At 37.9% G+C, this 26,959-nt stretch overlaps 1 protein-coding gene and 1 long non-coding RNA gene across 3 annotated transcripts in view; one reads left to right on the forward strand and one right to left on the reverse strand.

The window, feature by feature from the left end:
* Positions 1-24,275, reverse strand: part of agap1 (ArfGAP with GTPase domain, ankyrin repeat and PH domain 1) — a 200,933-nt gene extending 176,658 nt beyond the window's left edge. For both annotated transcript variants that reach the window (XM_051896071.1, XM_051896070.1), the window contains exon 1: positions 23,187-24,275. In XM_051896071.1, coding sequence (XP_051752031.1) covers positions 23,187-23,349 — 163 coding nt within the window. In that variant the 5' untranslated portion in view covers positions 23,350-24,275. The remainder of the gene's footprint in view (positions 1-23,186) is intronic.
* Positions 1-26,959, forward strand: part of LOC127513925 (uncharacterized) — a 757,994-nt gene that overhangs the window by 423,893 nt on the left and 307,142 nt on the right. The window lies entirely within an intron of this gene.

The raw sequence follows: 26,959 nt of genomic DNA on the forward strand, positions 1-26,959 counted from the left end.
GCTGCAGTATGACAGGCAGATGGCGGACAGAAAGACTGACGGGCGATTGGGAGACGCCATCAACGTACTGACAGTCTCATCACAGATGAAAGTGCAGCGAGCACGAGATGTAACCTCAGCACACAAAGATGACAGACACACTCGCTCTCAAACACGCACAACTGGATGACTGACTCGAGAGGGGAGATGGCATCATCCTGCGTCACAAGACAACTCACACGCCCCCTCCCTCAAAAGTGAGTCACTGTTGTTCCTGAGAAAACTCTCGCTAAGTCAGCAAAGGGGAGGGGAGAGAAAGGGGAGTTTTGGACCTCCAAATTGCAGAGCGCTGAGGATTTTACAGAGCCAGTTTTGGCTGTTAGAAAAAGAGAACAGGGGCCTGAAACCCTGAAATGCAGTTCTGAAAGTGCCTCATATAGAGAGGGGCTAGTAGTTTTAAAGGTTTAGTTCACCCAAAAACTCACCCTCATGTCGTTCCAAACCCATAAGACTTTCGTTCATCTTCAGAACGCAAATTAAGATATTTTTGATGAAATCCGAGAGGTTTCAGATCCCCAAGAGAAAAAGTAATTACAAAACAAAAAATAATGACTTTATTCAACAATCTCTTCTCTTCCCTGTCAGTCTCCTACACTGTTGACGTTGTAATCACAGTTCAGCGCTTCCGGGTTCTACATCAGAATGCCGGCTCATTATTGGCCGGCTCCTGCGTCAGCATCACACGCATGCGTCATGGTGTTCATGTGAACAGTGTCGGCTAACAATGAGTTGCCATTCTGAAGTTCTGGGAAGAGAAGAAATTGTTGAATAAAGTCATTATTGTTGTTTTGTTTTGTTTTTTTGCGCACAAAAAGTATTCTCGTTGCTTCATAACATTAAGGTTGAACCACTGTAGTCACATGGACTATTTTAACGATGTCTTTACAATCTTTCAGGACCTTTAAATTTGTAATAATGTTGCAGTCTATCGGAGGCCAGAAACCCTTGAATTTCATCAAAAATATCTTAATTTGTGTTCTGAAGATTAATGAAGGTCTTACGGGTGTGGAACGACATGAGGGTGAATAATTAATGACAGAAATTTCATTTTTGGGTGAACTAACCCTTTTATCAACATCCAAAATGTTATAACATATCTTGAACCATGATTTTTTTTTTTCTATTATTATTGGGATGTTATTCAGGGTCTTTTTTTTATTATTATTATTATTATTATTATTATTATTATTAAATGGAATTAAACAATTAAAAAATTAAAAGGGATTTAAGGGAATAATGAAAAAGAAATAAAAATGGTAAAAGTTCCAGGTCTATTGTAGTTAAGTAATCAATTTAAACTATTTGCAAATATATTTAAAAAAAAAAAAAAAAAAAAAATATATATATATATATAAAAAATTATTTTTTTTTTAACTCTTATTTGTATGTCTAATATGTCAAAAACGCAAAACGTTTCTTGTCTCATCACATTCAGTTATGAATTACATTAATCATATCATATTAATCAAATAATAGCATATTTTCAATTCAACACATTGAAATTTCATACAAATGTTGAGTAGTTTGCATCGCTGGATATTACTGTCGGTCGTGAATATTTCAATCATAAAACAGTCGTCAAATATTAAATATTTAGCTACTTACTCGTCATGTACTCTTTCGCTGCTAAAATGAAAGCGTTGCATTGGAATTCAAGCCCGTCTTCTGTGAACAGTAAGCCCCGCCTTCTTTGATTTGATTGGCCAGCTCACTCATTCTGACAGTGATGAGCGCTGATAAACCGCTGGGGCAGACCAGCCTAAAAATGTAACTTAAAACTTTTTTTTTTTTTTTTTGTAATCCTAACAACAAACAGAGCGGTGCATAATGGAGTACAGCAGAGCAGCATCAATAATATCAAATACTGGGAGCGGCAATTTGGTCATTTCTAAATATTGGGGGGGACTTGGTGGTTAAGGCCCTGTGTTATAATTAACCTAAATGATTGTGTATCTCATGCAGACCTGCTTTATTCAGTTCTTGCCTGTAATTTTGAAACATTCTTCTCCTTTCAAGTTCTTCAAAAGAAAAAGGGCATACAGGTTTGCGTCTGTAAGCGCTCACGTCTGCGTTTGCATAATTTTGTTATGTTTCTGGCCTTAAGGTGAAGTACAGGTGTTTTTTTATTATTATTACTATTATTATTTACTCAGCAATCAGTATTTTTGTCAATATGTCAGTGATCCTGTTGTGTGTTTCGGATTTTCCGTCGGGGGTTTGGAATCTAAATTAGCAATGCCCACCTGATGAGTGATTCTCTCAAGTCTAAATCAGTTCATGATTCTGAATCATTTAGACATCATTTAGTTCATGCATGCACCGAACCATTTGGCATAATAAAACTATAACACTAAAAAACAAGCGCAAAAAAAAAAAAAAAATTTGGACTTGACCAAAAACTGGTCTTGTTTTGTGAAACCAGCCATCTTCCACAGTAAGATTTACTGACTTATGTTATTTTTCTGCTCAAAATAATCCTCACAGTTCAAAATAATCCTTTTCCTGATTTTCTTTAACTCATTTTAACCTTAATAGTCACTTAGGAAAGACAAAACTAGACTGTTCTGACAGTGCACATGCAGTACAGACAGCTTTGTAATAAGAGAGTGGCCTAGTTTTGCCACACCTTGCCTGTTGCTTCAAGTAAGAGACACCATTTGTGCATCTAATTTATGTTTAGATCTCGTTCCATTAGTTGTTACATGTACACTAACAAACATTTTGCAAAGTGAACAGCTTATTATTGATTGCCATGAGTATATTGATGCGTTAAGGCACTTACTGTAGTATGGGAATAATAATAGAAAGAAACGGGATACTGCACATTCACACTGAACTCATCAAGCATCCAATGAGCTGTTGATGCACAAATACCCACAATACTGCGCAGAAATGCAGACACTGGAGGGAGAGGCTCTCCCTAAACACCACTTCTGAACATTCAGGATAATCTACCACTGAGAGCTTTGAGAACAGCTTCAACTCACAATGAGATAACTGCTAACATGAGTGTAAAAACACACTAATGTCACGATTCGGTTCGATACACAATACTGATCTCACGATGCAATACCCTCATGAAAGTGTTAAAATGGTCATTTTTTTAATTACTACTTCTAGGATATATAATAACAATAAACAGTTACTAAAAAGTTCAGTTCTGTTACTCACGCACACATTCTGACAGCACACGAATACTGAATTGAGTTCTCTTTCACATCTTCTTACATCTGAAGACGTAAACAATTGAAAAGGACAACGAATTGTGTAACAGTATCAGTATAATGGATCAGTGCATTATTTCTTAAAGTGACAGCAGCCTACTATTCCTGCTGCTTTCTGTATTTTTAATGCTAATCAAACAACAAAAGTCTCACTGCAAAAAAAAAAAAAACCTTACTGAAGACAATGCAGTGTTATTTTTACATTTGATTATTCAATTTCTGTACCTAATCTACCAGAAAAACCTGAAGAGCAGATTTCATATTGTGTTTATTTGTACCACTGCTTACAGTCTGATTATTTGTTCTTATTTTATTACAGACTGTTTACTTGTCTTTAATGTTTTAAATTTACAATTATATTATATTATAATATCACACCATAACTTTTGATCAATTTTTAGAAGATGAAATCAAAATTGGGAGGTTTAGTCCACATCTGTTAATCTACAAGATGACTAAATTAACTTTTAGCATTCATGCACATAAAATTTACATTGTTTCTCTTCTGGGAAAACTGATCCAATAATCCTCTCTAGAAAGAGAAAGTCATTTCTCAATCTGTTCATTTTGAAAGCATCTTCATTGCTTACATTCTGGATAAAGCTATCAATCTGGGTTTTTCCAGGCTGACAAGTAAAGCTAATGATCATTAAAAAAAAGAAATGCACAACATATTTGTATACAAGTAAATACTGTCAGACATACTTAATCTGATAAATAAATGCCAAATTATTATGGCATTTTATTATAATATAACTACACATATCATATATAATATACTACAAAAATTAAAATATTGTTTAAAATAAATTGACTGTATTAATCAAACAGATCTAGCTTTTTGAAATAGAAAACAATATCTCAAAATCTCTCAAAAATCATTTTAGGATAATATTAGCACATCTATACCCTACCATATATTACATGAGATTTAGTTTAGTCTCTCACTGTCTGAGTGCTGCATGTAATAAACCGTTCAAGAACTGGAACCACTTTTTAAATAACCAGTATCCAAGGGGAGTATCCAAGTAAGTGCAAACGTAAATATGCATTATATATATATTTTTTTTATACTACTGGAATTACGTCACACACTGTGCATGCAAAATTTAATTTGCAAGTGCGTTTGAATTTTGACCACATTGTGCTTCCCATTGACTTTAGTGATGGCACACGCGTCTCAACTTTAAGCTCTTTCTGGCAATATATCACCATCAATCAGTGTTTACATTAAATATAATTAAACCTGGATCATTTCACATGCAAGCCGCTTTTATATTTTTTAAAATTTTGGTTATCAGTATATCCAAATGTCAAACCATTTCATGCGGTCTAATAAATATATACTGTACCAAGCTACACTGTACACCTTCAGCCAGAGGGCTTTCTTATCATAATTACGTGCTGTCTCTGCATCTCTCGCTCTGTGAGAAGATGGCTATCATTACATGGCACATCCTTCACTTCATTAATACACATTAAACAGCCTCAAAAAAAAAAAAAAAACCCAGATATGCAATTAAAATATCCAGCTTCCCCCTCAGGCCTCCCACGCATATGAAACAATTGCAGCAGATTTTTGGCACGCAACTAATGTATTGTTAAAACGTCTGCGGGAAGTTGTGATTCCGTGATAACAATGTCACACCGCTGGATCTCTTTTCAACAAGACCGCCGTTGCTGCACCAAATCACAATGTGACCCTTTTATATGAAAACTCAAGTACACTTGATAAGAGCTGGAACAAGTGAAATAAAAGGAGTGTTTGGTGCAATTCCCAGTCAGTAAAGATGGCCTAGAACCACCGCCGCCCGCAGGCAGTTGCATCCACAGGGGTTAATTAGCCCAGCTCTCTGTCGACCTAGCCAGCGGTAGCACCATGGCAACCCCAGCACACCTGAGCAGAGTGTGTGAGTGTGTGTGTGTGTGTGTGTGTGTGTTTTTGCACACTCATCCCTCTCAGTGCCAGCTTGTCCAGGCTAAATGGCTTAAATAGAAATTCTATATTCTGATGCCAGGGGAGCAAGTCTACAGCTGAAAAAACATCAGTGGTGAATTTCCAGAAGCAGTCTACATCTCTAACTACAGATGAGATGGATTAGTGCAGGCTTTTGCCTCACATTACATTATTTACATTCTGTTTACCTGAGCGGCATAACCTACTGAACCCAACAACTTATCGCATGGATGGAAAATGCAAGCCTCTGCCAGTGGTTCCCTCACCTTTGCAATGCAGATGCCAGCAACATGCCAAGACAAAAGCATGACCTCTGTAGGTCACTAGTATTTTTTTGTTTTGTTTTTGGATGAGGGCAGATCTCTCCACTATCATTTTTTTTTTTTTTTTTGGGTGGATGGACAGATGGATGGACAGACAGACGGATGGACTGACGTGTGGTAGGGTGGACATACGGACGGATGGATGGAAAGGTGGGTGAATTGTGGATGGACGGGTAAACGTGGATGTAGGGACGGATGGATGTACGGACAGGTGGGTGGGTGGATGGATGATGTGTGGGTGGGTGAATGGTGGATGGATGGATGGATGGATGGACAGATGGATGGACAGACGGATGGACGTGTGGGTGGGTGGAAGAACGAACTGATGGATGGATGGACATATGGACGGGTGGAAGTGTGGGTGGGTGGATGGATGGATGATGTGTGGGTGGGTGGATGAGTGGATGGATGGATGGATGATGTGTGGGTGGGTGGATGGATGATGTGTGGGTGGGTGGATGGATGGACAGACGGGTGGATGGATGGACAGACGGGTGGATGGATGGACAGACGGGTGGATGGATGTGTGGACAGGCGGCGGACGGGATGGATGGTGGGTGGATGAGTGGTTGGGTGGATGGACGTGTGGACGGGCAGTGGACGGGTGGGCGAATGGATGGATGGATAGATGATGGATGGGTGGACAGATGGATAGATGGATGTGTGGGTGGGTGGATGGATGATGGATGGATGTACGGATGGTGGGTGGATGGACGGACGGGTGGATGAACGTGTGGATGGATAGACGATGGGTGGGTGGATGGACGGAGGGTGGGCAGATGGACTGATGTACGTGTGGATGGATGGATGTGTGGTTGGGTGGATGGATGGATGGACGTGTGGACGGATAGATGATGGATGGGTGGACAGATGGATGGATGAATGTGTGGCTGGGTGGGTGGATGGACGGATGTACGTGTGGATGGATGGATGGATGGATGGACGGACGGACGGACGGACAGATGGATAGATGAATATGTGGACGGATAGATGATGGATGGGTGTACAGATGGATGGATGGGTGGATGAATGCAGTACATAAATAATTTCACAATTGAATTGCATCACTTAAAAATCGGATGTGAATTCACTAAGCACTCCGCAAAACCATGCAGCACCAGAAGAAGTCGCATTAATGGTAATAATTAATGGCAATGAAATGAAAACAGACAGTGGCTGTGTAGTTTTCAATCGATTTATGAATAAGACCAGGAATTTACCACTCCACTTTGAAAGAAATTTGAGCTTGTTGTACCACATCGCAATTGGTTTGTGCATTATACATGACACGGGCATTGATTAATTATTTAATTAATTATGATTAAATGTGTCATATGTAGATTTTTAATTGATTGAACACACTAGCAATCACTAAGAGAGCCATGGAAACACTGTTTTGAAACAGTTCCTTTATCAGACTGAATGTTCCAGAAGTACAGATTGCAGGAATGTTAATATGAAGTCAGACATATTAAGCGGTTCATCTACACAAACTATACTCAGATCTGGGTCGACGCTCACAGACTGTGTTAGCACACACTCTCGAGGTGTAGCAGAACACATTAATTACTCTACTAACACTGAAAGCGGGGTCTAGAACTGGCAGATGGTGACCTAACACAAGAGGACGGTCCTGAAGGAAAGTGCCATTGATTTTCCTCTTCCTTTCTAAGCAGGGGCCAGATGGGAACAGTGCCTCTTATTGACGCAACACTTCCACTTTCAATGCCAATTCAGCCAGTGAGCTTCACCCATTGTAAGGAGGCAACCCCTAGATGTAGTGAGTCGGCTCCGCTAATCCGTTTGTTTTCCTTACAAAGGTGGGGGTTGGGCAGTTGCAGATGGCCTGATTGCGGACACAAATGTTTAATTTTAAAAGACCAGGTAGCGTTGGGCTTCCACTGTTCTGCTGAAATTTGAGAAGGCGTAGCAAGTTTACAACTGGAGTAATCCCTACTCTGACTGAGGATTCCCCACAAGCCACTGCTGCACCAACAAATGATGCCCAACAACACTGATGGTCAGACAAAACAAATGTACCCTAGGCAGTTATGAATAAATAAATGACAGAAAAATTTTGTTTTAAAGTGGACCTATAATGCCCCTTTTCACAAGATGTAATATAAGCCTCTGGTGTCCCCAGAATGTGTCTGTGAAGTTTCAGCTCAAAATACCCCACAGATCATTTATTATAGCTTGTCAAATTTGCCCCTATTTGGGTGTGAGCAAAAACACGCTGTTTTTGTGTGTGTCCCTTTAAATGTAAATGAGCTGCTGCTCCCGGCCCCCTTTCCAGAAGAGGGCGGAGCTTTAACAGCTCGTGCTTTGGTTGCTCAACAACAACAAAGCTGGAGAGTCTCACGCAGCCAAAATGACGAACGGTGTTCAGCCTTACATTGTTCAAACCGGAGTCGACACTGATGGAGAGACTCAGGAAGAAGTTACAACTTTTAGAATGAAACTGGACGTTTCTGAATGGTTAGTGGATAAATTTATGTAGTTGCTGTGGAGTTGATTCAACTCATCCACTAGCATGTGCCGTCATGTTAATCTTTTGTGTAAATCCAGTGTTGAATTGACCCTCGTTTGTGAAGCAGTCCGGCGTAAAATGATGGCATGGTAACAACACTCTACTACAACAACTCTTCCTCTTCTCTAAAGCAGCCTAACATGGCCTCACCCCCTTTGTTGTGTGTTCACGGGGGCAGGGTTTATGTAAATTTTGGGGTTTGTGATGTCACCAACCCAGGAAGAAGCTCGTTGTAGTCCCTACCAGCCATTTGTTGTAGTCCTTAAAAAGCGATTTCTGTGAAAGAAAATATCTCTTTGCATTGAACTTTGAGCGTCGTAACTTTACAGATGTTGTTTATGATCTAACAGCAACATTACACACTAACTAAAGTTAAAAAAGTGAAATCATAATCATGGACTCCTTTAATATTGTATCAGCGAATATGTGAAAAAAGATAGATAAAACCCCATTATGGGAATTCCAACAGAAGAAACAAAGCATCATTTTTCTACAGTGTCTTTAAGCCAGAAAGTTATTTTTAAATGTACAACAGATGGAGAAGGGTAATTATTTTAAGGCCAAGTGACATTTAAAAAAAAAAAAAAAAAAAAAAAAAAAAAAGATTAAGGGGGAATTCCAGTGAAGAAGAAGAGAGAGGAAAAAAAAGAAAAAAAAAAAAATCTACAAACTGGAAAAAAGACAGACTCAAAGTAATTTAATTTCCCAGTTCACCTCAAAGGTGGGGCTTATCCTTTCATTACACTACAGGCTGTGGAAAGTCTCAACTGTATTTAAAGACATTCAAAGATGAAAAGCTACTACAGCAGTCAGTTAAATGGTTAGTTCACCCAAAAATGACATTTCTGTCATTAATTACTCACCCTCATGTCGTTGCACACCCGTAAGACCTTCGTTCATCTTTAGAACACAAATTAAGATATTTTTGATGAAATCCAAGAGCTTTCTGACCTCCGATAGACCACAATGTCATAACAAATTTCAAGGCCCAGAAAGGTAACAAAGACATCATTAAAACAGTTCATGTGACTACAGTGGTTCAACCTTAATGTTATGAAGCGACGAGAATACTTTTTGTGCACAAGAACAAAATAAAAACAATTACTTTATTTCTTCTCTTCTCTGTCAGTCTCCTACGTAGTTGATGTTGTAAGCACAGTCAGTGCTTCCGGGTTCTACGTCAGAATGCCGGTCCATTGTTGGCCAGCTCCTGCGTCAGAATCACATGTTGTGGTCACATGAACAGCGTTGGCCAATAATGAGCCACCATTCTGACATAGAACCCGGAAGCGCTGCACTGTGTTTACTATGTCAACAGCACAGGAGACTGACAGGGAAGAGAAGAAATTGTTGAATAAAAGTTATTTTCTTTTTGTTTTTGCGCACAAAAAGTATTCTCGTTGCTTCCTAAGATTAAGATTGAACCACTGTAGTCACATGGACTATTTTAATGATGTTACTACCTTTCTGGGCCTTGAAATTGGGAATGACATTGCTGTCTACAGGGAGGTCAGATACCTCTCGGATTTCATCAAAAATATCTTAATTTGTGTTCTGAAGATGAACGAAGATCTTACTGGTTTGAAACATCATGAGGGTGACTAATTAATGACAGAAACGTCATTTTTGGGTGAACGAACCCTTTAAAGGGTCAATGACAAAGTGCATTAATTTATTATTTTTAAAAAAAAAAATTCAACATATATATATATATATATATATATTGTATAATGAGACAATTTCAGCATTTAAGTTAATAATGATGTTCATAAATGTCAGGGTGTCCTGAACATGTCATGATGAAGGGGAAAAACTCTGACAAAAAAAAACATTAAGTAGGTTGGCATAATATTTTTTTATAATAATAATAATGTATTATAATATGTTAAACTATTTAGAAATCTGCTTCACTATTTCACAAAATATTCAGAAACATGCAGAAAAAAAAAACCTTCTTGGACCTTTTTATGACCATGGCAAGATTAGGTCAGGTGGTAAAATGTCATTTGGTGTGACTCCACACTTGCAAATTTTGATATTTTATTACAAATATTAAAGAAAAAAAAACTAAGATGTACACACTTATGTATTCAAGGTGCAAGGAAAATACAGTATTACTTTTTACTTGATGGTTACACCACATGACATTTTTTTAGTCAATACATTTAAATTCTTATTGAACATAAAAACTTCTGAAAAATAATGTATTGGTCTAAAGTGACTGACAGCAAAGCCACCGGGACAGGTTGCAGCTGGAGGACATCCACCCGACCCACAACAGAGTAATCAGTGCAGTGGAAGTGACATCACTCCCCTGGAGACATTAATGGGGGAAGCAGCACAGTGAGCAGCAGGAAGGCCACTGCTCAAGAGGCTATTTCTGCCTCCCTGAGATCTGAATCAGAGCACCACTATTGTTTTGGTTGGTGTCTGCTCCCTGACCAGTGAGATGAGCAATATCAGGAGAACGTGGGCCAGAAGGTGCTGCTACTTCTGCTGTGCTCAAGCTCTGACTGGCTTTAAATACAGAAACACAAAGTCCTGCCTCCAGTCATGCGGAGGAGCCTTTTCAACTAATGTGCTGCTCTAAATGATGAGAAAACACACTGATAACAAATCAAAGATTAATCTGAAATCTGAAACACTCATGACATGTTTTGTAAACAAAGAAGAATGGGCTACGCGCATAAATAAATCCACCAGTGTTTAATGTAGTAAATGTTTCATATTTGATTAAGTAAACATTTTATTTTGATTAATATTTGATTAATCAGCCTAAATAATTATTAAAAAAAAAAAAAAAAAAAAACTGCTGACCAGACTGGACAAATATGGATTACAGTTTTAGTATCTGAATTTCTAAACTTTCTTTAATCTTTTCTATATTTAACCTTAGGAAAGTCCGTTACTTTCTTTTCCCTGGCTAGTACAGTTGTTCTGTTTTTTATATGAGGTTCTGTGTGTTTTTAGTTTTATTGGGCTTATTAGGAACAATAGGAATGAAGCTATTAATATAATATAATATAATATTATTATGTTATGTGAAATTGTACTTGACTACTGGAATTTTGGTAGAAACAAACATCTGCGTGTCCTGTGAAACAAATCATTTCTCTCATGTTTTGTCCTTTTTTATATTTCAAAATAAAATAAATGCACTGCCGTTCAGACATTTGTAATCATAAAACCTTTTTTCATGTTTTCAAAAGATATTGATGTTTCTGTTTGCCAATGTAGCATTTTATTGATCAAAAGCATAGAATGAAACTTCACCTGAATATTTATATAAAGAGGAGAATTATTTGATGATTAGAGATGAATTTGAAGAATACAGCAGAAAGTCATTTGTAACATTACTGCACTTTTTGATAATACATCAAACATAATGCACCCTTATTGAGTAAAAGTCTCAGCTACATTTAAGTCACCATGAAATCAAAACTGACAATTCTTATTTTTATGGATTATTGCAGTATTTTTTTTTTTATAAATTATTTATCCGTGCACATCACTATTTTTTTTTTTTTTTTTTTTTTTTTTTTTTAAATTCACGTGCCCTCGTAATCTTTTACCCCTTAACAGTCACCCCCATTTTTGATTTTGAACATTTATATTTTATCAAATATATTTTACTCTAAAATTGCTATCAAATAAAAGCCATATGTCTAACCAAGTTGTGTTCCAAATTTGAAGTTGATATCTCAAAAATTGAAGTTCCCATGAGATTTGGTTTAGGCGCTGTACCAAAAACAGCCAGCGGGTGTCACCGACATTTTATGCATTCTTCTGTTACAAATTTATACATTTCTGACCAAATCACTCTTCTTTCACAAAACATTTGGCAAATATGGAACTGTGAGACTTTCCGACGATATGTGTTTTGTCAATATTAGAAAAGATTTGACTATAAAGTAGCTAAAATAAATATTGTAATATGAAACCTGACACCACCCACTAGGGGAGGAGCTCGCTAAAAGTAATTAAAGTATGGTTTCCATGGTAAGGCAACATTCGATTTCAAAATAGCTTTCACAGGCTGAATCTTGAGATCGTAAGCTTTCGAATGATACCTAATTTATGATGATTATAAAATGTGTGATGTGAAAAAAAAGGCAATAAATAAAGAGCGCCAAGCTAAGGGGTTAAACAAAATAACTTTCCCTCTCACTTGCAGCAGATCACAGCAATAGCAAACCACAACTAGTATCCAACCATCTAATCAATTCCCAATGGACAAAAATCAAGTCCCGCCCAACATTTTTTTCATGTTCGAGAAGCCATATCACTCGGATATGTCACAATATTGAAGAAAAGACTACTGCAACTTCCATTTCACCCTGGTTTCATCAAGGTTCATTGTGATTTCAAACATGTGAATGGTAGTATATCATGTGGCTCTTCCCCTACAGTCACAGGAGAGAATCCTGGCTGCATTGGTGTCTGTTTGCAGTTGTTCCAACATCCCTGATGACACACTCACCCACAAAACACTGCACCACAAGATCTAAATCATTAACTCTCAAATGAGGTCATGTCAAAACAACATGTGAATGACATCTGGAGAAAAAAAAAAAAAAACAGCCATTTACAACCATTCCAGTCCAATAAAGAAAAGGGGAATTAAGCAATTGTGTTGGCGTGTGAGGTCATCAAACAGGTAAATCACATGGTGTGGTATTACAAAGAGAATACAGCCCTTCTGACAAGAGATAAAAACCCAACCCATCAGCAGGGTGCGTAGGCACGCAGAGGACAAAATGACAACAAAGCCCTGTGTCTCTAGAGGCATTACATCACCAGCGTCCCCATATTAGACTCAATGCGACGGTCTGGTATTTCCTCTGTGATGATCTTCAGAGACACAAGGTTTCACATTGCCTCTGATTCTCTAACCAATATCAATGGAAAACTAGATCTCCAACAACAGTGCAGTTCAGCCAACATTATGAATTGAATCTGAAGAATTTCTGCAACACAGGCCTAAATAACTGCTTCACAGCCAACAAACTGCTTCATGGTCCTGCTTGTATCGGGATAGTTCACCCAAAAATGAAAATTATCCCATTATTTACTCACCCTCAAGCCATCCTAGGTGTATAAATCTTCTTCAAACACAATCAGAGTTATATTATAAAATATCTTGGCTCTTCCAAGCTTTATAATGGTAGTGAATGGGGGTCGAGTTTTTTGAAGCCCAAAAAAGTGCATCCCTCCATCATAAAAGTAACCCATATGGCTCCAGGGGTTTAATAAAGGCCTTCTGAAGTAAAAGCAATGGGTTTTTGTAAGAAAAATATCCATATTTAAAACTTTATAAACTAGAACAACTAGCTTCCAGGTTTTATTAAACCCCTGGAGCCGTATGGATTATTTTTTATGATGGATGGATGAGCTTTTGTGGGCTTCAAAATCTCGACCCACATTCACTACCATTATAAACCTTGGAGGACTAAGGATATTTTTAAATATATCTCCAATGGTGTTCATCTGAAAGAAGATAGTCATATACACCTAGGATGGCTTGAGTGCGAGTAATTCATGGGATAATTTTCATTTTTTGGTGAACTAAAGCTAAAACATGACCAAGTGAAATCCCTAATATTAATTCCAATAATCCCAATAATTATGTTAAATTTTTCCTCTGTATTGTAGCACAGAGAATCCACTGACCGCATTTATTCACAAACCATGACTGCAAACAATACAGTCAAGAATTATGTTTGAGTTTCTTCAGTTCGTCACAGAGAAGTTTCACTCCCAGATTTAGTAACCGCATTTAAGCAGAATCTGAGATTGGACATCGCTAAACTCCGACATACATGTTTGCTGATGTTGTCAGATCAGCTTTTTCCACTGTGTAGAGAGAAAGTGTGTGCATGGTTGCCAGATTGAGATGATCAAATAAAACACTGGTCGGAAAATGTTTCCTTTTAAAAGAAAAGCCCCATTTCGTGGGATTTATCTGGCAACCCCAAGCAGGAAAAAGTGTGAAGGGCTTGTTACCAATGCAACAAAACAGATTTTTCTTATTTTTAATTAATCGAGAGAACCAGAAATCATGATTGAAATTCAATTAATCGTGCAGCCCTAGCATTTTTTGTACAAATTATTAGCCATATATCATTGGCTCAATTTGGATTATGGAGGTGCATTGAGTAATGTAATTCATAGACATACAATAAACATACATTTCCTTTTGTCTACAGCAAGGTGGAACAAAAATGTGGTGATCAGTATAACCACATTATGCATTAAAAGCAAAAGAGGAAGCAAGTGACTTCCATCTAGAGGGCCTGCTGATGGATTTCCCCACAAAACTGGACAAACAGGTGGATCTTCCTCCAGACTACATCAGTTTTAAACAATCTAACACAACCGACTCTTTTAATCAGAAACGCTGTAACACCTGACACTTCCTCTTGTGTCAAATGTCCTCTGAGAACTAGGTTAGTCTATATGAGGAGGATGGGCTAAAAGAGTTTCCCATTACTGCTCAAACTGCAGAGACGTGAATATTTTCCATTTCCAGTTTCACAAGGATATAGACAGAAAAACTTGAGCGTTGCCCTAGAATGTCACTGCAGATAATATTGTTGGTCATTTATGAGTAATGCATTTCTGGATAATCCAGCAAATGACAGTGGAGTTACTAATTACATGTAACAATACTTGTCTTTTAAATCCCCACATCTTGATCTTGCGTATTATCTGGCATCTGGTCTATTATCTGAGAAGAATGCAGCAACAGATTCAAGGCTCAAACAGGAATGAGACAACCATTCTGAATCACACAGCACATTTTTCAGAGGGCATGGGTGCACAGGTCTGCTGAAAGGATGACAATGTGGAGAGATAAAAGCAGTAAGAGAGGGATGAGGGTGTTGTTTTCGCTTTAGACTGGAAAGAACAAATCACTATTCAGCTGAGAACTTTTGCTCACTCACCACCCACACTGAGAAAGAAAATGATAAACCAAGAGAGTGAGAGGGAAAGGGATGGAGAGAGAGATGATCTTGACTCGAGACTCTTTACAGCTTTGCCTGTGGCAGCGTTTCATCTCTTTCCTTTGAAAGTGACTTAGAAGAGCTCAACTTCCTCTACTGCCTTCTACTACCTCCACAGAAAAAAAGGCCCTTGGGACTGACCCATCATGCTATTGATGTTTTGTCCCACTCACTGCTAGAGAATCAGAACCCCAAAAGATGTACCATCTTAGTTGAGAACAGCAAATAAACACCTAGAAAAATCAGCTCTACATTTATCCATTTGAAAATGCATCTTTTTCTCTGCATTTTGGTGTTTTTGTACTGCGAAAGCAGAGCTTTCTGAAGATGTGCTGTGCTCCAAAGTGGATAAATTTGAAAATGCTATTTTCACATAGTGGACCGTGAAAACATAGGTATTTGAAAACGATGATGTGTGTTAATGTGACGCATATTGTACCTTAGGGCTGGACGATTAATCGAAACCAAAATCCAGAACCTCTAACCGACGTAATTTTCCCATTTCGTTTTTTTAATCCTGTTAATACTTTCCCCTTAAAAACATACTACCGCGTGTGTAGTCACATGACTCCACCTCATCCAGTCAGTGGCATGGAAGCAACATGGAGGCGAACTCAAACGCAGACCGAGTCAACACACACAGATGGTGCGCGATCCCCGAAGAGAGATCACTTTCACTTGCGTCCTCACAAAAGTTTGTCAATTGTATGTGTTTTAAGGCTTGCCAGTTTGGACATTCAAGTGATTTTGGACCATCAGATGTGTATTATTACATTGAGCTACTTGCGTTGATGCATTGTGGAACACGAACACTCATACAAACAGTAGCTGCACATCACATGAAGATCTCGCGCACAGAGAGGAGCGCAGAAACTCGTTGTCAACGCTGTCCTGTGATTTATCACTAAAGTAGAAACTCAATAGTTATAGCATATATTTTTCTACTTTTGAAGTAACTACTTACAACCCACAGCTTCACAATTAATAGAAAGATGGTAGGACTAATTCACACACGCAATCGCTCTCATTTATGCATTCAAATAAATGTACTAGGCTAATTTATCTGTATCTGATTTACAACAAGCAGAAATCTGTAAGAAATGTTACGAACCCAAGATAAAATAACTGCAGGAAAGTGAGCTGTTGTGTCAGAGCACTCTCAGAAAAACAAAAAAAAAGCTTGACATCGACTAGTTGCTGATCATGGCCTATAGAGGGCGCAACAGGATAAGAAATTTTTGAAGTCCACTTTTACGCTCCGTTTCCAAAAGTTAAAATGACAAATAATGCATACTCCAAGAGCGCTCCTCAAGATATGTTTGATTATACCTTCTGGATGCTCAATATTGATCAAATGAATGCAGGTTTTAAACAGCTTATCGTACACGCAGGTTAATCAATCACTCTCTCACTAATGCATTCATATAAATGTAATCTTTACTGTGCTACTTTAGCTGTATCTGATTCAGAACGAGCAAAAATCTGTGAAAAATATGACGACTCAAAGACAAAAGAACTGATCAAAATAAGCTGTTATAGAGAAGAGCGACACACGTCATAATCTGAAAACCACGCCCACCGGGGGGGGGGAAACGATCCAACCGTCTCCATTGACTTTGTATTGCGTGAGGCTGCCTCCTTGTCATTTCTGACTTATAACAAAAAACAGAACAATGTCTAAAAGCTGCTATGTGACAAGGTGTACAGAAAACAAGCTAAAAAAACCCAGAACCAAAAACCTAGAAGTTTTTACAAGCTGTTGACCCAAAAAATGAGCGTTTAAGGACTAAAAAGTGGATACAGGCGATTGAGACAGAGCGCAACATTTCATATTACTATGAGAACTACACCCACTGGAGGGTAACGTAATCAGCGACAGGAAATATAATATATAAAACTGGCATTTGGATATTTGACTTAACAGTGACAAAATGTTTACTGCACACGTAGGCTTACTGAGGCATACTGAGTGTCAGGATCCCAAAATTTACCCATTCTTCCTGCTGATGCTTCATGTCTTATTGCCTGTATCCATTTTGTCTCCTTAAAGGCTGGCTTTTACGGTTCGGTAGCTTATAAAAACTTAGTTCTGGGTTTTTTAGCTTGTTTTCTGTACACCTTGTCACACAGCAGCTTTAAGGCATTGTTCTGTTTTTTGTTATAAGTCAGAAATGACAAGGAGGCAGCCTCACGCAATACAAAGTCAATGGAGACGGTTGGATTGTTTTCCCCCCCCGGTGTGGGCGTGGCCTAAATGCACTCTGTCTCTATGTGGGAACAATAGCCTTGTGGGCAGCGCTGTCATCAACCATAGCTTTACACAAGGCCACCCGCTTTTGAGTCTCAGCTCGACTTATTTGTTCATTAATGACGTCATCGCTGACTAGTCGACGTCAACTCGACTTTAATCACATAAATCAAGTCGTTCAACACCTACTTTGTACCTTATTTACCTGTAAAAGTTAGTAATACCTTAAGGGTACATATTAAGTTACTAAAATGCACCTTTTATGGGGTAGATGAGGTACAAAGCTGTCCTTTTTAAGGGTACTGCCCCAGTGACAAGCTGTTGTACACCTATTGGGTAAAATTTTTGCAAATTCTAGATAGATATCTATGGTTATACTGGCATGTGCGAGCTATGTGCTATTCACTTGCACAGTGTTTTGCACTTGCACAGTATTTTCTGACGTTTCAGTGTAGACGAGAGACTTTTGGATTACACCTGAAAACGCTAGTAGTTTGGATGGAGAGCATTTTGAAACTTAAACGCTATTTTCAAATGTATTTGGATTAGTGTAGACGTGTGGGAACCAGTGAAGGTCAAGCAATCTACCTACTCTTATAACTAGAAGAGACAGTTACTGCCCCTAATCTGCCTCTTTATTGTTTGTGTTCAGAACCCCACTGTGCCATTTAAATCAACTGTACTGGTAGCTTGTTAATCCCTGAACCCAGTCTAGACTTTGCACGCTCTTCAGCATATGGCCCCCCCATATGCTGCCCCGTTCCTCTCTCCCAGCTTCAGTCTCTACGGCCGTGCTTCAGGGCCTCCTAATTAAATATAAACAGATATATGGTCTCCTTGCAGCCATAGCATTCTACTGCACCAAGAGCTCAATGCAATTTAAGCAGAATGCTGACAGCTCTGAGAAACACCAAAAAGATGGCCAAAATCTTCAATGTGCCAGACAGACTGGCCATAAAAGCAGAGTATGACTCAGCAGTAGGATGTGAGATGTAATTTTAAGGATGGAGCCTTTTGACAGTGCAACCCTGTTGCTGTCGTTCCACGGGGTGACGCAAGCTCCTCTGTACGCATTTAACAAACTACATGGATGTCTGTGACTACATCTCCCTAATGGTGCCCTCCACACAGATTGGATGGGAGGGGTTGTGTTTTTGTCATCTGCACGATGCTGCGACCTCTCATTTGGAGGGGGTGTGTTTCATAGCACTGTTGCCCTAGCACAATAACCCCAGCCATTAGATTTGCCAGACATTTCCTTGCTAACAATCCCAAGAGTGACAGGTTGCATGGCAAAAATGGACAGCCTTAGGAGGAGGCTTTCGACAGAAATTTTACTAGATACACAATGAGCTTCTGAGAGAGCAACAGATCTATGAGTCTGCTTAATCAATGTTTCTTATCCTACTTTCTGGCTACTTTTATAGACAAGGAAAAAAAATATCTGCAAACAGCAATTATGGGGCCAAGCACTTGTGCCAAAGTGATGCTGAGACAGCCTCCTTTTTGACGTTTTGCGATCAAATTTATCACTGAAAACAGCTGCGATAATAGGGGTGAAATTCAAAACTGCTTGACACAACAGACCAAATTGGTAAAATGCAACATTTTATGACAAAATGAATGACTGACTGGCTATCTATCAATTCTGTGTACCCAAGAAAGTACGAATTTAGGTAGAAGTTTTCAAAAGTTCAAAACATCATAGACCAGACCTAGTATAGAAATTATGATAATTAAGAAGAGTAGGGGAATCTTGAGAATTATTAAGAAATGTGACCCTGGATCACAAAACCAGTCATAAGGGTAAATTATTTGAAATTAAGATTTATACATCATCTAAAAGCTGAATAAATAAGCTTTCCATTAATTTTGAAGATTTATTAAGTGTTAACAATGAGATTATGTGGTTTTTATAATTAATTTATAATTTTTACAAGATGGACAAAATTTGTCACCAAAAAAAGTCATTCAGTTAAACCAAAATTCGGTTTTACCGAATGACACTTTTGGTTATACCGAATGGCGATATTTTCAAACAATGCTAACAGGCTGATATCTAGCTAGCTAACAAAAGAACAATCAGACATTTTATATTTAGTACAAGTTTTTAAAATATTACAACATTTTCCATGTTTTATAGCGGTTGTACCGAATGACCTGATGTTTCAGGGACATGCGTATGATCAAGTGAAAACATGAATTTTTCAAATAGTTAAAAACGAGTTAGTTACTTTGCTTCACAACCATGTGGTCCAGGTGTCTGAATGATGTCACATGATACTGACCGCATGACTTGATCCTAAATGGTCCCTCTATATTGGTTACTCCGAATGACAATGAAATTAATTTTTCTGGACATTCTTTCTCATAACAAAACAACAACTTCTACACATAATTTTAATACCATTTTGCACTATGTTGATATATGATGTTATAAAATCATGCCAGAATAAAAAAATATGTACATTTATTACAATTTAAGATATTTTAATCACAAATAAAATGGCTGTATTGCCCTTTGGACGGTTAAACTGAATGACCTTTTGACACTTCAAAATCTTTAAAATACCTTTATATGTAGTAAACTATAATTAAAACCTTTTCGATTCAATAAAAGAGATATAGTTGTACTACCTTACATACTTTGGATGTCATATCTTTGTTTTTTGTTATTATTAAGGCCTTTGGACAAAAAACCCATCACATCATTGGCCCACCTGTATATTATTGTGCATGATAGTTTTCTGAATTTAAGATTCTCAGAAGGTCCGTTTTATCCAACATTCATATAAATCTTCTTTTCCATGCACAAGCTACACTATTCATTCTTATAAATGTCATGCCCTTTATGCAAGAAGCAGTGAGGCCAAAGAGTCGCCCAGATGCGTGTCTCTGAGATCACAAACATGCCTTGCATAGAGAGCGATCTGCTTAGGCTCAAACCAACCCGTCCCTGATGTGTCAGTGGGCGTCTTGAGTAAAATTAAGTAAGGAGACTACTGCGCACACCAATGCAAAACGCTACACCAGTCTAATATCTGAAGACAGACGTACTTCAGATCACAGGGTGTGTTAAGTATCAATTTTCAGCTCAGATTTGCCATCTGTTAAACTCGAGGGTCAGATGAAAGTGGCATCAAAGTATACACTTAATCACAATAAATGCTGATTATTCTGCAGATTGTTTTTGGGGTATTCAGATGTTTTGCATAAATTAAATTCACTACTAAGTAACATAATTACAGGAGTTAGTTAGCACTTAGCAAACAATGCTGCAATGCCAGAAGTCAATCAGTTATATGGCAACAAAACAAACATAACAACTACTATCAAGTTCTGCTTTTAGATCTCCAACTTTGACTCATGACCACACACAACATAACATGTATGCTGACCTTAAATTTAAGGCATTTTAAGTAATTATAGCAAGATTCACCATATATTGATTGCACTAAGCAAGGAAGCACTCCATTCCCAAGATACTTCTAAGGTAGTCTGTCTTGGTTTTCAGGAATTAGACAGGCCGGGGTCTGTCGAGGGGTTGTGCTATGGCAGTGACAGGTTTGTCTATGTCAGGCAGATCCATATGCATGTCCCAGCAAGTCAAGAACCATTTTACTTTCATTAAAAGGGGTCAAAGATTCATACATCCACTCAGCTTTGACCACACAGAGAGCCAAGAACCCGCTCATTACCGAAACATTCACTGCAATCTAGTGGAACACTGCGTTTCATTTCAAGCACAATGCAGTTTCTCATTTTGCTATTATATAACCTACTGGTACAACTGACAGTATTGGAAATAGCATTTGTGTGTAAAACCATGATGATTAGGCTCTCTCTTAAATACAGTATTATATTAAAACAGTTAAACAAGCCATTCTAAACCTCACAGGCCGTGACAGCCAAGCAAAAAAACCTTCATGCAAACCATAAACACTATCTTCACTCCTCTACAAGAAGCAAGAATTAAAGCTGTATCTGACACAAACCATCAGCAATTCCTTGTTACAGTACGGACCTTATTCTTAAAATGACTAAATCTGAAACCTCAGATGTCTTGAAGACAAGGAAATGGTTTAAAGAACAAATATAACCAGAATTTAAAAATGCTGGTTTAAAAACAACTCAAATGAAAATGGACAAACCCAGCAGTTGGGTTAAATGTTTGCCCAGCATGCTGGGTAGTTTTATTTAACTCAACTATTGTTTAAAAATTACCATATGTCTGGCTTAAAATGAACCCAAAATAGGTTGGAATTTAGAAATCAGACACATAATTACTAGAGGCAACAATAATAATCAAAAGGTGAACGTTTATTAATAAGCAATTTAATAAACGTTTATTGTTTAATTATTATTCATTATACTTATTAATAAATGTTCATTTATTAAACAAACATATTTTGGGTTCATTTTAAGCAAGAAATACAGTCATTTTTAAACAGTTGAGTTAATTAAAACTACCCAGCAGGTTGGTCAAACATTTAAAACAACGCAATCGCTGGATTTGTCTATTTTCAACCCAACTTAGGCTATTTTTAACCCAGCATTTTTTACAATAACCAATAAAACATTGGAAATAAGATGTACTACCTCTCATTTCTAGAATCCAAAGGTCCAAAACTTTCTCTGAGATTGAAAAAAAAGTGTACTCGTCATGAGAAGAGAGAGAACTAACAATCACCTTTTGGAGTGGCTTGATTTGTAATGTCATTATTGATTATGTAATATAATCCTAATTATTTCTGTTAAATGACACTGGGAGTGGACACATCTCATAAAGCGTCATGCTTTAATCCAGGTCGTCCCATCCCATATTCCCTGTGTCAACCAGAGTTTCCGCCAAACTTGGTATCACACACCACTGACATGCAAAAGCAAATAAATGAAATTAAAGCCGCAGTCCGTAAGTTTTGCCTTTTTTGTCGCCATCTCTGTTTGCAGTTATTTGCGGAATTATCATCTTTACATGGCTTATGCATCGGCAACGGCTCCTCCAATGGTGATTAAATCTTATGATTGCTTAGCTTATATCACATCAAACTGTGCAAATTATTATTATTATACTTTGTTCTCAAATTGTTAATTTATGTCACCATATCGGTATCGGACGATATATGTTAATTTTTAATGTTTGTCCTGATAAGAAAATTTGGCCGATATATTAAAGCCGAAAAATAATGGATGGATTTCCTTCAGCTGAGACACTTCAGATGCGCACTGTCCTTAATTATGGTTTAAAATTGCTTAAAATATGATTGAAATCACTTCAAAAAGGAAAATACAATTAAGTGCAACATGTGCAGCGCAAATCTGCCATATAGGCTACATTATATTATAATGAGAACATTATAATCGTGTGCTTGGGACATGGCTTTTAATTGTGAGACTTTCTTTTTATAATCAGGCTCTCAAAAATTATATAAAAATTTGGATTTAGATTTATCAGCCAATATATCGGTTATCGGCTTTCAAATATAAAAGAATTATCAGTTATCGGCCAAAATTTTCATATCGGTGCATCCCTAATATATATAGCTAAATATATGCGATATAGCCTACTAGACTCCTTCTTTATGTAAACAGACGTGACGTAATGACGCAAAGACGAACGGCTGCATGCTCGAATTTCCCGCGGAAACCTACCAGTACCACTCGAATTAGAAAACATTATTACAAGCTTACCGTTGTGAATCGGGTTAAGGTAAGGAGATAGTTTTGAACACCGGCTGGTTATGTACTTGCTCAAAAATTAATTTTGGGTCATTTTTAACCAAAGAAAAGTTATGGACTGCAGCTTTAATAAACGATAAATTGGCTGTTGAATTTGATTCAAACGCCCTTGTTGCCCTTACCTTCAATGGCAATGACGTGCTCTCGGATCTGATTCTGCAGCAGTGGATCCTCCACCCGCTCCAGCAGCTCGTAGATGGAGTAGATGTTCGGATGGACGGACTCGAACCTCTGGATCTCAGCTCTGATCGCAGCAGAGTTCGCCAGGTGTTGCTGATAATTCATGTTTGCAATGTGACCTCTTCCAATGGAACCCGATATGCAATTATCTAAAGAGTGTTTGCAGATGATTTAGGGATACTGATGTGCTGCAAACACAGGTCTGAGGTCAGCTCTTAACGACCAAAACTACAAATGATTCCAAATGTACACTGGGTATATAGGATGCGATGGCAGTGAAACTAACTAGCGAGACTAACTAACATCTAGCAGCGGCTTTGATATCAGTGCATGTAATATTTGAGTATATGTTTATTACAACAGAAGTCCAGACGCTGGAGGGAGAGCTGCAGCTGTCCGGATCTGAAACCCCAGGATACAGTCATATGCCCCATATCCTCGCGAATAGACCATAAAAACACACCAAATCACCATGCATCGTCATTACGGACTATAATTGGCAAGAGAAGGCCATCTCGGGTCTACAGTCCGAGGCGAGAAGAGTCCACATGGTCGCCTCCGGCTGTGTGCTTCACACACACTGCACAGTTTCAGCGCCGAAACAAAGATAAATTATTAAAACTCAAACTCGCCGAGAAACTACAGTTCGCACAAACGAGCTGGACACCAAGCACAGTCAACTCGCTCGCTCCTGTTGTTCACTTCGGCTCATGCTGACATTACAAGCAATGAACTACTTTCTGCGGTCTTGGTGCGAAACCACAAAACCACAAGAGGTACGCCAACCTCAGCGAGATACTATCGTCGTTTCGGGTATCTGTCTTGTTTTATCCGCAAAGATGGGTGCATTCCCTTTTCTCCCGCACTGAGGTCCGTCCCGTCTGTATCCTCTCAAACATCATTGCGCCTGCTCCTTCCTTTGGACGCTTCCTACTGGAAAAACGTCGGCGCTTTCGAGACCTCGTCCAAGTCGTAGCTGCGCTAATTCTGCGCAGTCCGTTGTTATACACAAAAAGCATACAGGTCGCCTCATAACTGGATGGCGGCGCTGTAGTGCGTACTTATCTTACTTTGAACACATGTGCTGTCTGATTAGAGTACCGACCCTGTAAACCACAAGAATGAATTGTTGTTTCAGTTCCGTGACACATTCAGACTGAGTCTTATGATAACGTGGGTGTGAACATCCAATAAAGGTTAAACATATGCAGGTTTTTACTGGTGAACTGGGCTTATAGAGTAAGATGCAACCGATTGGGTTGTTTTAATCCAGCCGTTGGGTTAAATGTTTGCCCAATGTCCTCGGTAGTTTTATTTAACCCAACTGTTGTTTAAAAATGACTATATGTCTGGCTTAAAATGAACCCAAAATAGGTTGGAAATTAAAAATTGGACACTGAATTACTAGAGGCAACAATAATAATCAAAAGGTGAACATTTATTAATAAGCAATTTAATAAATGTTTATTGTTTAATTATTAGGCCTATTCATTAAACTTATTAATAAATGTTCATTTATTAAACATATTAATAAATGTTAATTTCCAAAATACTTTGGGTTCATTTTAAGCAAGCAATACAGTCATTTTTAAACAATAGTTGAGTTAAATAAAACTACCCAGCATATTGGGCAAACATTTAACCCAACCGCTGGGTTTGTCCATTTTCAACCCAACTTGGGTTGTTTTTAACCCAGCATTTTTTATAGTGCAGATTCCCTGTAAAAGAGATTCATCTGAAATGTAAATTTATTCTATGACTTATAGGCATAATAATATATACATATTTAATTGCCCATGTTTTAATTGAAGATATGTCATATAGCAACACTATTCAAATGGGATGATTTCACTCAATTAACCTATAGGTTGTAGTGAATGGTGAAGATGTCTAAAATACATCTAACATCTAAATTACTGAATAATAACCACAATTAATTACAGTAATTGTTCATTTTAAAATATTAATGTCACTGATTCTTGAGATATGGGACAAAACATGTTTTAGAAGTTAGCTTTTGTTATTTAATAATACATTATTTTAAACTGATATATTTGTAGACAAGGGTCTCAGCTAATGAACCATGTAAGGGAACAGGTTTTCCTGAAAATGTATATTTATTCACTTCAGAAATCAAGCTCTAGTGCAAGTTCTGCCGGGAAGACTCAAATGTTACGTCACTTATTAGTTCAGATCTAACCAATCATTATCTAACACTTGGAGTATAAAAGATCGGTACTTACACATATCTGAGTTCGCAGATGCTGACGCCAGCCTTCACCTCCATCCTCCCCACCACCACCAGGATGGTCCCTGTCCATATTTCCCAGGGGTCGGCTACGCCCCTGCCTTCATCTTCAGGCAGCAAACGCAAAGTACGCAACCCTCAGGATGGGGCCTACGCCAAAGAACCTTATCTTGTGATATTTTGCTTGCTGATCGGTAATAAATATCATTGTTTCGTTATCTTGCCTCCCAAGTCTTTCTGGTAGAACTTAATTTTTGTCAACTTCGTTAGACACATTAAAAAGCATGATATTTTATTCTGATTTATCCAACAACAGTGTAAAGTCTTCAATTATGTAATAATGGTGTTCAGTAAAGAAGCTAAGTGGAAAAAAAAAAAAATTCTCTAAAAATGTTTCTTGGGTTAGGGTTATGATGAACAATCCAGTTCCTAAATTCCTTAATTCTCTAACCTCCTTTTTAATATTAAACATATATAACCGATGTTCTTAGGTAAATATCATGTAGTTCAGTTGATGTTTTAATATTTTAACACAATTGAAAAAAAAAAGAAATTTCTTTCAAAATTAACAAAAACCTTCACCTGATGGTGTTAAATACTGACGGAGTTGACAAATACTGACGGTGTTGACAAATACTGACGGAGTTGACAAATACTGATGGAGTTGACAAATGCTGACGGTGTTGACAAATACTGACGGTGTTGACAAAAACTGACGGTGTTGACAAATACTGATGGAGTTGACAAATGCTGACGGTGTTGACAAATACTGACAAGGTTGGCAAATACTGACGGTGTTGACAAAAACTGAAGGAGTTGACAAATACTGACGGTGTTGACAAATACTGACGGTTTTGACAAATACTGACGGTGTTGACAAATACTGACGATGTTGACAAAAACTGACGGAGTTGACAAATACTGACGGTGTTGAAAAATACTGATGAGGTTGGCAAATACTGACGGTGTTGGCAAATACTGACGGTGTTGACAAAAACTGATGGAGTTGACAAAAACTGAAGGAGTTGTCAAATACTGACGGTGTTGACAAATACTGACGGAGTTGGCAAATACTGACGGAGTTGACAAGTACTGATGGTGTTAACAAATACTGACGGTGTTGACAAAAACTGAAGGAGTTGACAAACACTGAAGGAGCTGACAAATACTGACTGTTAAATACTGACGGTGTTGACAAATACTAACGGAGTTGACAAATACTGACAATGTTAAATACTGACGGTGTTGACAAATACTAACGGAGTTGACAAATACTGACAATGTTAAATACTGACGGTGTTGACAAATACTGACGGAGTTGACAAATACTGACAATGTTAAATACTGACTGAGTTGACAAATACTGATGGTGTTGTCAAAGGTCCAGCTGGGGCCAAATATACTGTATATGTAAAGAATCATGAAACAACATATGCAAAAAACTAATTAAATCACATTATATAGACT

Source organism: Ctenopharyngodon idella, chromosome 6, assembly GCF_019924925.1.
Source record: "Ctenopharyngodon idella isolate HZGC_01 chromosome 6, HZGC01, whole genome shotgun sequence".
Lineage (NCBI taxonomy): Eukaryota > Metazoa > Chordata > Actinopteri > Cypriniformes > Xenocyprididae > Ctenopharyngodon > Ctenopharyngodon idella.